Genomic DNA, 16,160 nt, shown 5'->3' on the forward strand with positions numbered 1-16,160 from the left:
TAGTGGCATACATTTCATTTATACAACTCTGGGGGTCTTATTTGGGTTGCTGGTCTTAAGTAGAGAGAAACCTGAGTGCCACTTTAATGCTATTAGATTATTACACAGCACAGATGAGAAAGGGATTTAGTTTCACAGCTTTAACAAAGAGGCATTGATTTAATTAAAGGAGAACAATCATCCGAAACAGCATGTAAATTTTTATTTGTAATCTCTGATTGTGCCGCTCTGCCCCCTCCACCACCCAACAGAAATCAATGGCTTGCAAATCAATCATGTTTTAGTGATTGCTGATCATTTATGAAAGAATTGAAGGACCAAAGCAAAATCTGACATGTTGTTGATCAATGACAGAGGAGACCTAGTCTAATTTTAGCTTCTGTTTGTATGGGCTGGGCTTGGGGAGGCCAGCTGAGAAGGGAAGTAATATTTTAATCAATGTGATACACAAAGAAAAAAAAAATCAATAGTCACAAAGACAAAACCAAACAGACTGAAATCGTCTCCAGTAACAATTCAAATATCCAGCAAACAAGGCTTTTTATAGTCTGAAGGGCTCTGTGATATTGACAAAAACACATTTGTTTGGCTGAAATATGCAACAATAATCAAACATGCATAGATTCATTCAATATAGTGTAAAAGGATGTGGAAACAGCTATGCTAGATTGTTTAAGAAAGCGAAAACTGCCAACAAATAAAAATAAATGAATAGCGGTACAACATGGGATATGATTTATTGGTGAATTGCAGCTCAATCCCAGACACTCGTTTCCCTTCAATAAAAAACTGCAGCCTCATACAACTTTGCAGTGGTCAGTATCACAATTTCTGGGCTTACCTGATGAAGTGAGCTGCCACACTGTCCAGGTAATATTTTACAGTTATTTTATGGAATTCTCATGTCCCTGGAAGGACGACTGTGCTTCAGTCCTCGTGTATGGCGACACATGTAATACATCAGGGTACAAAACCACAGACATGCTGCAGCCGCTAGATCAAAAGCATTTATCCTTCACCAATAAAACTCTTCAGGGATTTAAAAAACAGCCCTGTTTCAGTTTGATGGTCATGTATTTTTGAAAGCCCGTCTCTGAGTTCTGAGTGGATTTCAAAACTCTGTGATGCTCGGTCGACAAAAAGCTTCAATTCAAGGAACCGTTGGAAAAACTGTTTATATTTCGCAGTACAAGTAATGAAAGTACCTCTGCTGGGTTCGGTTCAACAATTTTCTGGCATCATTAACGGTATTACTCAGAGGTTACTGAATAATACAGTTTTTACTACCAAATTTATAAAATTTTATTAAACAAAAACATGTAGTTTTCGTCATTTAGTTTCTGGGATATTCACACCAAAGTTATTATCGTTAACAAAAATGAACAAAATGACAAAAACGAGAGTTGAAAAAACATTTTTGTTAACTGAAATAAATAAAAACTATAATAAAAAGAAAAAAAAAAAAAAACTAACTGAAACTGTATTGTGTACTAAACCGTATTAAAATTATGGATAAAATTCCCTTCGTTTTCGTCTTTATCAGTGTCGGATTGATATCAAATTGATATTTCGTTTGAGCAATTCTAGCTGCTGGTACCATACGGCACTTCACGGTCCGTCAAGTCTCTTCAAGTCTCTTCAGTTGTCTTCTTGCCCCCACTCTACCTGGAACATGCAGACTAAAGCTGGGAGAAAGCAGCAGTCTTGGATGGGATTTATTTTAGTGATGCGTGTCAGGTTTTTTCCAACCTGCGGGTCCCACTTTTGCAGAACTATTTGACCCGCCCGACACATAAAGTGACATTTTTTGACCCGACCAGCAGGTTACCCGCGGGTTAACCTGTTGATCCGTGCATCACTAGTACTAACCTATTATGTGGTATGAATGATAGGACTCAAATGCACGGCGCTGAAGGGAGAAACAGATTTATTAACAGAAAGAAAGGGGAACAAACAGAAAAACCTGATGCAGTAGTCAGAGTCCGGTAGAAAGGATGGCAGAAGTCTAGGTTATTGTAAGTGATGAGGTGCAGTGATCCAGCCACCCTCTATATGCTCCACGTGAAAAAGGCTGTGCAGAGGCCGCAGATAAGTATGTAAGTAAATTTTATTTATAGAGCACTTTTCACAGACAGAGTCACAAACAGTCACAAAAGTCACAAAGAGTCACAAAATACAATTAAAATGCGATAAATACATAAAGTACAAGGTCGATGTGATGGGAGTCTGATTGTTGAAGGAGGAGTTCACAGCCATGCTGGAATGGACCATCACATAACCATCAAATAATATCAAATATAACTATATATCGCTAAATATTTTAACCCAGGGAATTTATACGTGATACTGCACATATTTTTGTGTCACTGCTAAATCAATGACCTGCCTCAACCCGCCCCCCAAATAAAGTGTCCCACATGTAACCCACTGATCCGCGCATGACAAACTTCTTTGACTACAACTCACAGAAGATAAAGGATATGAAAAAACTAATACTGAAACTAAACTAAAACTAAGCATTTAGAAAAAAAAAGAAAACTAATAAAAACTAGCAAACCTGATCTAAAAACTAAATAAACTAACTGAATTAGAGGGAGAAAAAAAAATCCAAACTAAATAAAACTAAAATATAATAAGAAATCCAGAGCTATTATAACCTTGATTCCCACACTGAAAGCAGTTTCATTAGAAAAAAACATAAACCTACAAGCCAGAGTATGGATGAACTTAAAGGTCGTCATAAAGCCAGATCTATGTCCACACTTTGTTAGCAATACTGAACATAGGCTTGGCACCATTAACTACCATTGTAGTGTTGGGCTAAGACTCACAGCTGTTTGGCTAATCTGTATTTCTTTAAATGACACTCATTTTGGGTGACACCAAGGGCTTTTACAAAATAGCGTTACAGAGAAAATCCTTAAAGAGAAAATGTACAAGACTCACTCATTCATTTTCACCATGTAGTTGCATTTCAGGGGTTGTTATCCATTCTTGTTGAGGGAGGGACTTCCAAAATGTTTACACAGAAGAGAGGAGAATGCTAACTCAAAAAGGATTATTCCAGCAGAGGACATCCTGTAAGCAGACTAGGGTGTGAGATTTCTGTGGTTCAGGAGGCTCGAACTACAGAAATGGAATACAATGCAGATAGTAATGTTTTCATCCTTTGTATAATCACTTAAAATAAGAACCATTACTTTCATTACCTTAGAATGAGCCACGGGTACCTAAAGGGGGAGTGGGTTGCCATGTTTCTACAGCAGCTCAGAATGTACTTCCTCTTGTTTTAAAGAGAGTGGCATCCAGTTTTAAGGTGCATTCCCATCACCTACTATGTCTATGTGTAGATCAGAATCAATATCCTCTTAACTAAAAAGCTTAAAATTGACAAAATGCAAAAAAACTGGTGCAATATGGACCATTATGCATTTTATAGTAAACGCCTTATAGTAAATGAGGGAGATCATAAGATGTGAATTTAGGTAAATGGCATTTTTCTAGTCCTGTAGTTCTACAAAATCATGTGCCTGTTTGGAATCAACAATAATATCAATAAGTAAAAATAGGAGTCATACCTTAATTTGACTCGAGTACCAGTAAAAATACGGTGAAATAAAGACGATGTTGCATCATGAGTTGTTTTGGATATAATATAAGTAAATCAGTGTAAATTAAAATATCTTTGTGATTCTTGGGAGTTCTTCAGCACTAAATGTGTTCACTTAGTCCATTTTGACCTATAAAGAGTTTGTGTAAAATGTTTTGATGCTGCTGAAGAAATAATCATTAAAAAAACAAAATGGCCATGAAGTGATTGTCATGTCGTGTCTTTGGTTTTCAGTGTTTTGTCTTTGTTTCAGTAGTCACTTTATGTTAAGTTAGAATTTCACATTTTGTCCTGTCTTGCACTTCCTGTTTTATTTTGTACACATCTCTTCCCTCTTGTTTCAGACCCTGACTTCCTCCCTCTGTCTGTTTTCCCGCCAGTGTGATTGTTAGCCCCACTCCTGATTGTTGTCACCTGTGTTCCCCTACCTCATGTATAAATAGTCCTGTCTCCCTTTGTCTTGTGCCAGTTTGTCTGATTGTCACTGGTTTCACGTCAAGCTGTCTACCAGGTTTTTCCATGTTCCTTAAGTTTCACGTTTCAAGTTTTTCTGTTATCGTAGAGATTTGTTTGTAGTTTTTTATATCCTCCTCGTGAGCGCCTTTTGTTAATCACTTTTTGCATTATTAAAATACTTTTGTTAAAATCTTCAGTTTTTGGGAGTTGTGCATTTGAGTCCTCCATTTCATAAGTGAAGGAGTTCTAACAGTGATTCTGGTTTTACACAGATACTTCACCAATTGGAACTTTTGGTTCATTACCAAAATGGGGCAGGAATATTAGACTGAAGCAACAAAGTGATATGATAAAAGTGTTCATGTTTTAGATACGCTGTATATGTGTAGAACTAACTCACTGAACCTGTTAAGATTTACTAATTAGGTATTGAAATTTGGGACAGAAAAAGTATAAGGACACCTTTCTACACACACATTGATATTAAAGAAACTCAGCTAGTGACATAAAACCATTGAAGTTTGGTAGCCTGCCCTACTTCAGCTTAAATTAGATCCAAATACAATGTAGAGCATTCTTACTAAACAAAACTCTGACCCTTTGCTCTCCAGTGACTGTGCACATTCGAGAGGGCCACTTAATGAAGTCTGAGTGAGTGTGGGTCCACTTGCTGAATGGTGTATCGATCTCTCTCTGGACCTTCTCATCACTGTCATTCCACTGCCATCTGGCCACCTGGATCCAGGCATATGCTCATAAATTTAGATGGGATGTTTCAGGATGAAATTCTGGAGCGGTCCCTCATTTCATTTAAAACGTTGAATCAGCATCAAGGCCAAAAGACGAGTGCAGTCGTGAGTCTGTTTTTCATTTAAAAAACAAAAAAGCAACAGGGTTTGAGAGAATACAACACGACAAAGCAGAATGCTCTCCTCTAAAAATAATGTGTTTTAGATAGATGATAGATAGCATTTATTGTCCCTGAGAAAGGTTTGTTTTCACAGGTCTGCCCACACAAAATGTACACAACCAAATCACAACATATAACATTAACTCTCCTGACCGTGCACATGAATACAAATGATCAGTGCTATTTTGAGAATATTAAGGGAAAGGTTCACATATTTTAACAGCAACTTGAAGTCATGTCCTTCCAACCGGTGAGAAGAAGAATTACAGCAACACAAACACTATGAATGTACCGTACGCAAGTATTAGATTAGTATTAGTAGATGTAACTGTGAATAAGCAGACCTCAACACTCCATTAATTCTACATTTTTTGAAACTGTTAAATTCTGGACCTTTCGTTTCCAGTCAGAATAATTTCAGTGCAACACAAAACAACTGAGTAGCCAATAGCAGAAGCTTCGTTCATACAAAACAAAGTTCTCGTTCAGTGAGTTTTAGTGTTTGAGAGATATTACTTGTACTGTTGGATCTGCTTAGTGTTAGTGGTGTAAATTTTGTCACATTGGTCTGTTATTTTATGAAATTATTCATACTGGTCTCAGATTGTTAGCTAATAGCTTGTTTTAGATATTTTCCCATTTAAGTGCTGCTTGTCTGAACTGTGTTCTGTTTTCTGAGAATTGGTTTAGCTGATCTTTTAGCTGATGTTCTTGTGGTTACGTGGATGTACAGGGGTTGGACAAAATAATGGAAACACCTTCACCTCAAGATGATAATGCCCCAATCCATACAGCTAGAATTGTTAAAGAATGGCATGAGCAACATTCTAATGAAGTTGAGCATCTCGTATGGCCGGCACAGTCCCCAGACCTCAACATTATTGAGCATTTATGGTCAGTTTTAGAGATTCAAGTAAGACGTCGATTTCCACCGCCATCGTCTCTAAATATCATATATCATATAGTGATAGTTTTGTTTTCTCATCGCTATAATTTCTCTAAATGATCATTCCTTAATGTGGAGATTCACTGTGGCTAGATTCAGACTGATTTTACAACTGTGTTTTTCTTTGTTTTTTTATAGTTGTGTAACATTACAATGTCCACAATACAAATTTTAAAAGATAAAAGACACTAGAAAAATTGTTTAGTTTTCTCTCCTCTACATTTTATGTAATAGACATAAAATGATTAATCGTTTTGAGTGATTAATCGCAACTGAAATTAATGATTTTGAGAGGAAAAAAGTACAAAACTTGATTTTTTTTTTTTTTTTTACAGTGAATTTGATGTTTAGTCCAAGATTTATTGATTCATCACTTTTGAGTGTTATGGTCAGTTTAAGATATTATTCATTAATTCATTCACCACTTTGATTTAGATGTTCAAATCATTATCTAATTTCTGATTAAGTCAAAGCTATTTTCGAACACTTCCCATTTATTAATCACTTAACTCTTTTTTTGCTCTACAACATTGTTATATTGGCCTTGAAAAGTTATATCATCAGTCATGTATCATTAAAATAGTACATGTATTTAACATTTGACATTTCAAATCAGCAGTTCAAACAGGAAAACAGCATGCAATGATTTGCACATGGTATGACAAAGTACGCCACTAAATGCAACACTGATTTGCAGCTCACTTGAGTGTCAGATGTCTGAGCTTCCCAACAGCACAAGTGACCTACCCCCTCCCCTACCTCTACCCCTCGGGGATGAGGACCATAAATAGATCTGCAACCTGTTACAAACACTAATGGACAGATGAGAGAGTTGTGCTTCAGAAAAACATGCTGCACTAATGTAACTTAAGTGTTAAAAAAATATACGGAGGGTGGCAGAGAAATGAAAAACTGTGAATTAATTAATACTATGATCACTGAGTCATAATTAAATGGCTTAAAAAAATGTTTACTTGAATGGCAGACTGACAGTACAATTATGATGGAATAATCATGTGTGCTGGTAGCCTTTAATTATACTCTAATTACCTCTTGTAGTAAATAAATATGACTTATTTTCCATTTCCCTTTCAATTTTGATTATGGTTAAATCATCCCACAAACACCTACGTCCAACAATTAAAGCATAATTGAGTAATTTGAGTTTGTTAGACAGATGGGTAAAAACAACAGAAAAATCACATTTAATTTGAGCTTTGACTGGTGCTTTTTTCATAATGTCATCTCCTGCTCCAGTTTAATAGCAACTGAGTGGTGTATGAACACTGTCAACTGTTTATCTCTAAGCACCGAACTTCTAATATTCAACATACCGCATTTAACTGTGTTGCTGGGGTCTTGGCCAGGACACTATGGTAAAAGACATTTTCAGTATGAATGAGTCCCTTCCTGCTTAAAAAGGTTAAACACATTTTAATGAGCATCTCTTAGATTGTACACGACAAATCAAAATTAGTACTGTTCCTGGAAAACTTCCACGCTCAACTAAAAGAAATCAAAACACAACCCATTTGTATCATATCATATTTGGTGTATATACTTTCCTTGATCACTGCCTAAAAGTGTGAATAAAATACAACAAATAATGCTCATTGATCCCCTTTAAAGCTCTTTTATTTTGGCATTGCTGTTGTTTGTTAGTAAAAGTTTTTAATAAAGAAACCTACTGTGAATCATGTTTTATTTTGAGTGTACATAGACAAAAATAAAATGTATCACCAATATTATAAAGCAATGGGAAATATTGATGTTACAGCTGCAAGGGACAAATAATAAGAAAATGAGTCAGCATAGTTTTTTGGCATTTGCACTGAGAGCAGGGACCACCAGGTACCGTCAGATTTTAATTCCTGCTTAACTTGTTACGTCTATAACTAGTTACGTTACAGCATTTGCCCATATAAGGTCAAGACTTCGGATGAACATTTCTCCGAGTACGACATCATTGTTTGTCAGCAGCAGTGGGTGTAGTAAAAACTGAAAATCTGTCCAAACTTTGAGCCGATTACCTAAAATGTTCCACTGTTGGTTGTATTAACGAACATAAGTGGCTGAATGAGACAGAAAGCACGGTTAACAAGCTGGAGGGGGTGGGGCATGAAGTGGTTCATTTGCATTTAAAGGGCCAGCGCTCAAAACGACCTTTTTTGTGTCATTACTGAGAAATAGGAATGAAGATGGGCCTGTGGAGTTGAATTAATGAAGAATTCAGGCCCAAGCATAGCATTTACAGTTTATGTAGACCACAGGGAAATGTAATAAAATGCATAATTCCATTTAAAAAAAACAAAATATCACTCCTTTAAAGTCATACAGACCACAAACTAGTGGATCCAGTTGTTCCTGCTCCTTGTCTACTGTTGTTGCCTCGCTCTCAGCTGCATTCAGGCTAAAGATGAAGTCACAATAGTTAAAACAGCACTGCTTCTACAACTGGATGTGCTAAAACAGTATGATACCTGCAGCAGAAATGCAGTGCGACAGTGCCAAAATCCGGCCAAGTCAAGGAGAGTCGAGGAGAGTTGTTGTGCCATGCTGCTATGAAAAAGCCAAATATCATGGTGGGGGCTGCCATGTTGCTTTTGACTTGATATGGAGTAAAGTAGCAAAGTCACATCTGACTAAGTCTAAAAGTAGTTGATCATTAAAACTTTCATGTTATATTCAGCACCTTTACCTCTCTGAAAACACCTGTGATGAGCCAACACTTTCACTGCATAGGTTCTCTACCACCTGTAAAGTGAGTGTAGAGTAAATGCAGAAGTATTGTTTCTTCTCAGATTAATTGAATTACAATTTTCTTAGGGTTTATAAAGGAATATTTGCCCAATTACAACAAAGAAACAATGAAATGTGAATATTAGGGATTTCATAGGCAAGACTCAATTACATTTTTATTTATTTAGTATGCTCCACTGGTCCAGTGCCATGAGATGTATGTATTATTAAACAAGAATTAAATACTAGACTTCTAACATAATAGTGGCATAATATAAAGGAAAGAACTCGCGAAATAATGATTATAACAGTTCTTCGTAACAGCACTGATCACCAACACACAGTCAGCTCAACAGAATAAAGACTTTACGTTCAGCGATCACTTTTTTGGAGGAAAAATACTTATGTTAGCAGGATCCTCTGTGGCCTTTCACCTCATACTTCATGCTTATATTGTTAAAATGAAGCTTGTTCTGCATTTAGCTCCCGATTCCACATGCGTGTCTTATATGCAGATGTAGCCGCAGAGGACACTAAATGCGTTCTGAGACCATGCTCACTCATAAGACTATTATTAGATTTTATAATGGATGTGTGCAGTCTCTAGGAGCCGCTTCATCTAAACAGTTTTGACTTCTGTGATGAGTTTAGTTTGCATTTCCCTTTAAGCAAAATAGGCGCAGTCATACACAGTGTGCTAATAAACGGTCGGGGTCACAGACGAGCCATGTTTAGTCTTCTGTAAATGTCTTCCCGTGAGCCTCTCTGCAAAATGTTTGCATTTGCATCATTTGATTGCTGACAGCCTCATTGTTTTCACGTGGCAAAATACACATGGCTTAATGACAGCTGTGAAGCCATTATAATTGGGTGCATGCTGAGCTCATACACCAACAATTACACCCTCTGCTACTGCTTCCTCTCAATTGAAAACCTGTGTTTGTTTAATCTTCGCGTCAGGGAAAGATTCAAGAAAGGAACCGAGCCAACAGCCGATAAAGACATCACAAACCAATTCCAGGATCCTGTGTGTTCTGCTGCGACCGAATGTAGAGGAACAACCTTTAAAGAATGGCTTCTGAAGACATTTATTTTGTTATATCGATCAGGGAAAGGCAATTTACAAACTCAAACGGATTCAAATTTTTCTCTAGTTTCTTTTTGTTTTTGTATCCTTTATTATTGCCATTACTATTATCATTCCACACTTACTCTTAAATGTTATATGTGCCCATAATTTTGGAGTATGGAAAAGGACAAATAATAATGTCAGTGCTATTGTAAGACCAAGGACCTCAGAAATAGGTCTTCAACAATGAGTTCAACCTTAAATGATTTTTTAAAATTCAGTAACAAAGTGACTCCTGACAAAGCAGCCGTGTAACCTCATCTCTGGAAATAGCTCCACTCAGTAAGTGACTGTTATCTCTAGAGATCCTGACACTGGAATCACAGCATGCACTCAGCATTACACACCAGTGGAAATAAAACCTGGAAACAATAGCTGTCGACCAGTTAATAAAACTCCTACCATTTCTCACCGGGTGTAACTACGTGATTGTCTTCAATTCGGAGTTTGAAGAGTAATTGAAATACTCTCCATGGCCTTAAAAAGAAAGAACAGGTGCAGTACAGAAACTAGTCCTTGATACACAGTAATAATCAACCTGACCTGTTGAATAACACCTTTTTTGTCAATCTTCCATTGTTTCCTTGTTTGTCTTTGCAGTTCTTGACACATGGTGGCGCTTTGCTGTTTCCATCTAATATACCGTTTGAATGTGTATTATGTGTGTGTTGATATTAAATCATTTAATGTTAGGGTGAAGACACACCAACCTGATTTTCAGCAGTCGGACATTGTCAGGTAGTCTGGCGAGGTCAGTGACATGAGACTGTTTGGTGTGTTCTATGCGATCGGCCATTGTTAATGCCATCGCCATTCTTTTCAGCCGATTCATCGTGTGTAATCTGCCATTACCCAGTCATTCAGTTTGACCAATCTGATTGGTGGAGGGATAGCCCTTGACTAGCCAATCAGTAAACGAGAAGACCGGAATCTTTCTTCTTCCACAAGAAGAAGCCCGAGAGCTGACAACACCAGTATCTTCTTATTCCTAGCCATCCGTTCAGTGAGTACAACAACAATCCTTCTTGAGTACTCAACACTCTCTGCTCACAACAATGAATGACGACAGCAAGCTCTGTGTTTTGGTTTAGAGAGATGTACCATCATTTCCAGTTTTTTGTTTTTTTGGGCCACAATACAGATTAGTGCCGCCTACTGTTATGGAGGCATTACGTCTCGTGCAAGCGGAGAATGTATGCTCAAGTCAGTAGCTGATTTGGTGTGTTCCTTGCACTTTTTTGACCGTGTCGGGGAGAAGGGAGCTGACTGATCAGACAGGCTACCTTTTCTGGCAACTATCGGCAGTCGATTTGGTGCGTCTTCAGCTTTACAGTCTACTCATGGGTCCACACATGCAGACACATGCAATCTATCTTTGAATCTCTTTTTATTGCACTTAACAACAAACTTCCACCATTCCCAGCCCTCATTTTGAAACAATTTTCTGTTTTTCTATATAAAAAAAAAGTGAGTGTGTAAGATTTGATGTCATCCATTGTGCTCTGGAATGGCATTTTGAAGCAAGTAGTTTGCAGTTTCTCCATCACCATGTTGGATTTTTCCCATATGACAGCCTTGTTGGTGTAATCTATTAACTACATTGACAGTCAAGATGTCTGTCAGGAAAAACACACCATTTTACTCAACAACCAGAAACTACAAAAGTCAGATTTCATCGGTGAATGAGCTGTCAATCACCCTGAGATCTTATTAAAAGAAAAAATAATTAATTATGGCCCACCATAACTTATAAGATAGTCCAAATAAAATGATTGGAACCAGAATAATACAAGAAAAAAAAAGACTTAATATTTTTCTAGACAAGTTCATAGTATGTGTAGAGGAGTCAGAGTTTTTTTTGAGGCAACACCCATATCCAGTGTAATCTAAATAATGCCGCATTTTGCTTTTTGCATCTGCTTTGTCAACAATACACAGACATTTGCATCCATGCCTCTGGTTTGTCACCATCAAAGTGTGCTTATGAGAGGGGGAACAAAGCTGTTGGCACGCCCACTATGCCTGCAGGGAGTGGAGGCGCTGCATGCATCACTGGTGTCATACTTCAAACACAAACCAGATGATAGTAACATCAAACTATGAGGAAATACAACTCCAGCTAATGAAACAGTGGCTTATAAGCACAATTTCAATAAAAAAATAAATCTAATTTTCTAGCTGTGAGGTAAAGGCCAGTTATAAGCAAAAACAGTCCAGCATCCATAAATCATTAAAATCCACATTTTGCTATTTTGATTTCAAATATACAAGTAATATTTCCAGAGATGCTCTCAATCTGACCCTCACATCCCTCTGCTTCAGACATCACACCTGTATCAGACAAAGCCTTTTGTTGGCAGGTTGTGAATCCCCGCTCTGCTGCTGGACTGCCAACATGACAACAGCAGCCAGATACACAAGGAAACCACACAGATAAATCACTGATATGCAAGAGTATAGATGGGAATAATGCATATATGAAATATGATACTGCCAACTAAAGGCTTTTACACACCAGGGTCATGACAAATAACACAAATAATCATTGTATTCAACATCATCCTGTGTGTCTCCAGTCTATTTGATCCAGTTTCTTCTGTTGCTATAGCTCTATATTCAGTATCCAGCCAAAAAGACACATGGTGTAAACTGTTTTTGATTCAAATGATGTTCACGTTACAGAAATTCATCACTATCCTGGTAATGTAGTTGTTTACTGATGCGTCTCCATGCATCGTCCTGCACTTCATTATCTTTATTGTGTGTGTTTCATACAAATCAGTATGGCTTGAAATCAACAGGTCTTCTTCTGTTTCCCACCAATGATTGGCTGTTACCTTTATTTACCCTGCAAAAACTCAGAAAACCTATCCTTAAAATAAATTTCATTACATAGTCTGCATGTCCTGTAACATACTATAATCAAATATAATGACATGCACAAAATAATAGTAATAATACCCTTCCATCACTGTAAAATCCTTAAGTCAGTAGCGAAGAATAAGTGCTATTGATGACAAACTGATTCTTTCTGAGCTGTAGACCCAACAGTTACACTTGCTGAAGCCAAGGAGAAATTTAGCCAATGTACTGACGAGCACTAAATGCTGGCTCTAATAAATTTCACCTGAACTTCTTTCTAGACAAGTCAGTATTATTTTTCCAGGAGCAATTCTGGTCTCTTTCACTTCATCGGAACCCTTTGCAAAGTGTTGGCATCAATTTTCATTCATTATCTGAACCTGCTTTATCCTCACTAGGGTCACTGGAGCTTATCCCAGGTACTTATGGGTGAAGCGTTGCCAGTTCATCGCAGGGCTGACATATAGAGACAAACAATCACTGTTACACTCACATATGGGCAATTTAGGTTAACCGATTAACCCATCAGTGTATGTCTTTGGATGGTGGGAGGAAGCCAGAGTACCCACGCAGACAATGGGAGAACATGTAAACTCCACTCACTGTGCTATCCGCTGCACCACCGTGTCACCCCAATTTGATTTTTTTTTTTTTTTTTTTTATATTTTTACTTTTAATGTTCTGTATCATTAAGTGAACTATTGTATACTGTACATTTGATGAGTGAAATGACTTTGATTCAAGGGTTTGGTCTTCCTTCGAAAAAATAAAAACTTGATGTCAGCATTATGTTTTGATAACCATCTTGTCAATGACGTTATCCTCCTGTCCAGATTACTACTTCAGGCTTTACTTTGCCAAAAAAATGCAAGACATACTTCAGGCTAGGAGTCAGTTGCAGTGATTTAAATGTTAAAATGGCTATAAAACTGATGCTGAAACCTTAGATTTAATGCAAGAGGAGCTTTCTAGGTTGAGCAATGTTTTGATGAACTTTTTTTCTGCATGATGTCTCACATATTTCATGACAATAAAGAGAGGGGAAATGTGCTTTACATAATGGCAAAGCACCAGTAGAAGACGAGTTCGGAGCAGGAACAGATGAGAAGATAAGAGAGTAAAGAGAAAAAAATGCGAGCTCATATAAACAATGCAAGTTTCAAAACATTAACTAAAGAGCTTTCAATGTGTCAGCGTAACTAGGCCATGAGCGGACAAACACTGAATGTGAATAATATCCTCTGCTTAGAATGAAAACTTCACCAAATACTGTTGTACTGCTGTATTTTTCTGCAGCACAGCACTGACCTGGTGTCTGTTGTTGGACCATCTCGGTGAGGTCCTGAAGGCGAACGAGCAGCAGCAGCGACCCAGCTCCAAGCAGCAGGAGGAACCACAACGAGCAGTAGAGGGAGCAGGGCAGCTTCATGGCCACAGCCAGCAGCCTCCTCCGGCCACACAGAGCGTCCAGCAGCCTACACTCCACCTGGCTCATCCCAGCTCAGCCCCGACTGCACACCCTGAGGACAAAAAGAAGAAACCAGGCTTACATTCACACCACACAAACGCTTGTAGAAAATAGCAGCTTCAACACCATTATGAAAATGAGTTCATAAGAATACATCCAGCACTGATGATGATATAAGAAAGGCACAATACAGGTCATCTATCTGTATGTGGAAAGTTGGAATTTGATGAACTAAAGTATATTCTGTGTGTATAATCTACATCACCATTGAACACATACTTATAGACCTAACAGGTTGCACAAACATCTTTCATCACAGCTTCAAATATACTTTGACCTGAGATGAATCGAGGTTTTTCTATACATCTGAGACATTACGTGACTATTACCATCATCCATCTTTTGTGACAGTGCTCTTGAATCAGTGATTGCAAAAAAGGTTGCCCTATTATTAGAGTTGGGCAATTACTATATTCCCTCAAATATAGTAATTTCAGTTTCAATTTAGTCTCCAACAATAATGAAAAAAGATAATGGAGATAAAATGACAGTTGTGACAAATTCCAATTCACAGTTTTGGCTTCATTTTACTGTGTTATAAATAATTGCACCCCACCCTAAAAGTCCAGCTCCTGAAAAATTATACAAAAAGAGGCTTTAGCCAATAAGAAAGGTGCAAACCAATTAAGCTATTTGGACATACTGACAAGAAAAAAAGACAAATTCAATTAGCAGTAAAGTTCAATGAAATCCATTGTTAAGACTAATTTACACTGACAAAATAATGACCAAAACAATCATGACTAAAATTTTTATCATAACCAGGCCGTCCTACCTGACATATTGTGGAACTGATGCATGTAGTCAAACTGGAGACAAGGGATCTAACAGAACCAATGAATGCAGGTACTGACAAGTTCAGCAAGGACGCATGTGAGGAATGTCCTCATGTAGAGTTTTATTTATATTTTGGTTAAAATGCTCTCCTGAGACACAGCTGCAGCCGTGGTTGGAGATGTTTTCCTTCTTTAGCCTAGAGATTCTAGCTTTAAATGAAAGAGCCAGCTTCAAACTTTTTAGTACGCAACCACCTCTATAGTCCACAGGGAATTTCACACTGAAACACAGGGTTTTGTTGGAGTATTGTTTTAAAACTGGTGCAGGATTTCATTTAGAATATACTGAATCTACTCTGTGGGTGTGTTTATAAGCATCCACAATACATTATTCCTGTTACTGTGTGGAAAAAACTCTTTCAGCTCAAGTTTTATTTGGGGCATTTCTACACAGGCAGAGTAGTTATTCTGTTTTTCTCCACAAACACATCAACATAAATACATTTTTTGGATCTAATTTTGATGTATAACATAGATTTATTTCAGTGTTTAACCCTTTGGGCCATTTTTGTTCATTTGTGCCTTTTTTTTAATTTGGTGATCATTCTGGCTGCGTTACAGTCTATGGCATGAATTAAAGCAAGAATGTTTGTCTTACACATGTTTTCTTTAATCTAAGGTCAGTTCATTGCATTAGTAGTTTTAGTGCAGTGCAGGATCTTTTTAATCTCACATAGAAGTGACAAATGGAATGAAATCAGTGTTATTGCTAATATGTGATATGTCCAAGACTCTGATATAAAACAATGTCACATCCCTCCACCATGTCTTATTTAAAAAATGTCTATTTGGGGAGGGGGGGGGTGTAAAACAAGCAGCATTACACATTAAAACTAGCATTTAAAGGGTTACAATTCTTTTTTTTTTTTTTTTTTTTTTTTTTTATTTTATTGGTGATAGTTAACAAGACAATGTGGACAGAAAAACAACAACACAAACAAAAGGAAACTCAAACAAATAAACAAACAAAAAACAACAACAATGACAGAGTATTGACAAACAACGTCATATTACAATGAAAAAGATCAGAAATGTAAATAGCAATATGATAATAATAATGATAACATGATGATAATGATAACAATAAAAATATTACTTTCTAATCCAAAAAAAAAGAAAAAAAAAAAAAAGCAAGGGGGGGGGG

At 37.2% G+C, this 16,160-nt stretch overlaps 1 protein-coding gene across 1 annotated transcript in view; it reads right to left on the minus strand.

Moving 5' to 3' along the window:
• The window catches only part of LOC115421627 (carbohydrate sulfotransferase 8), a 120,658-nt gene that overhangs the window by 67,912 nt on the left and 36,586 nt on the right, over positions 1-16,160 (minus strand). Inside the window, exon 2 of the mRNA XM_030137603.1 lies at positions 13,961-14,172. Coding sequence (XP_029993463.1) covers positions 13,961-14,147 — 187 coding nt within the window. The 5' untranslated portion in view covers positions 14,148-14,172. The remainder of the gene's footprint in view (positions 1-13,960; positions 14,173-16,160) is intronic.

Source organism: Sphaeramia orbicularis, chromosome 6 (genome assembly GCF_902148855.1).
Source record: "Sphaeramia orbicularis chromosome 6, fSphaOr1.1, whole genome shotgun sequence".
Taxonomy (NCBI): domain Eukaryota; kingdom Metazoa; phylum Chordata; class Actinopteri; order Kurtiformes; family Apogonidae; genus Sphaeramia; species Sphaeramia orbicularis.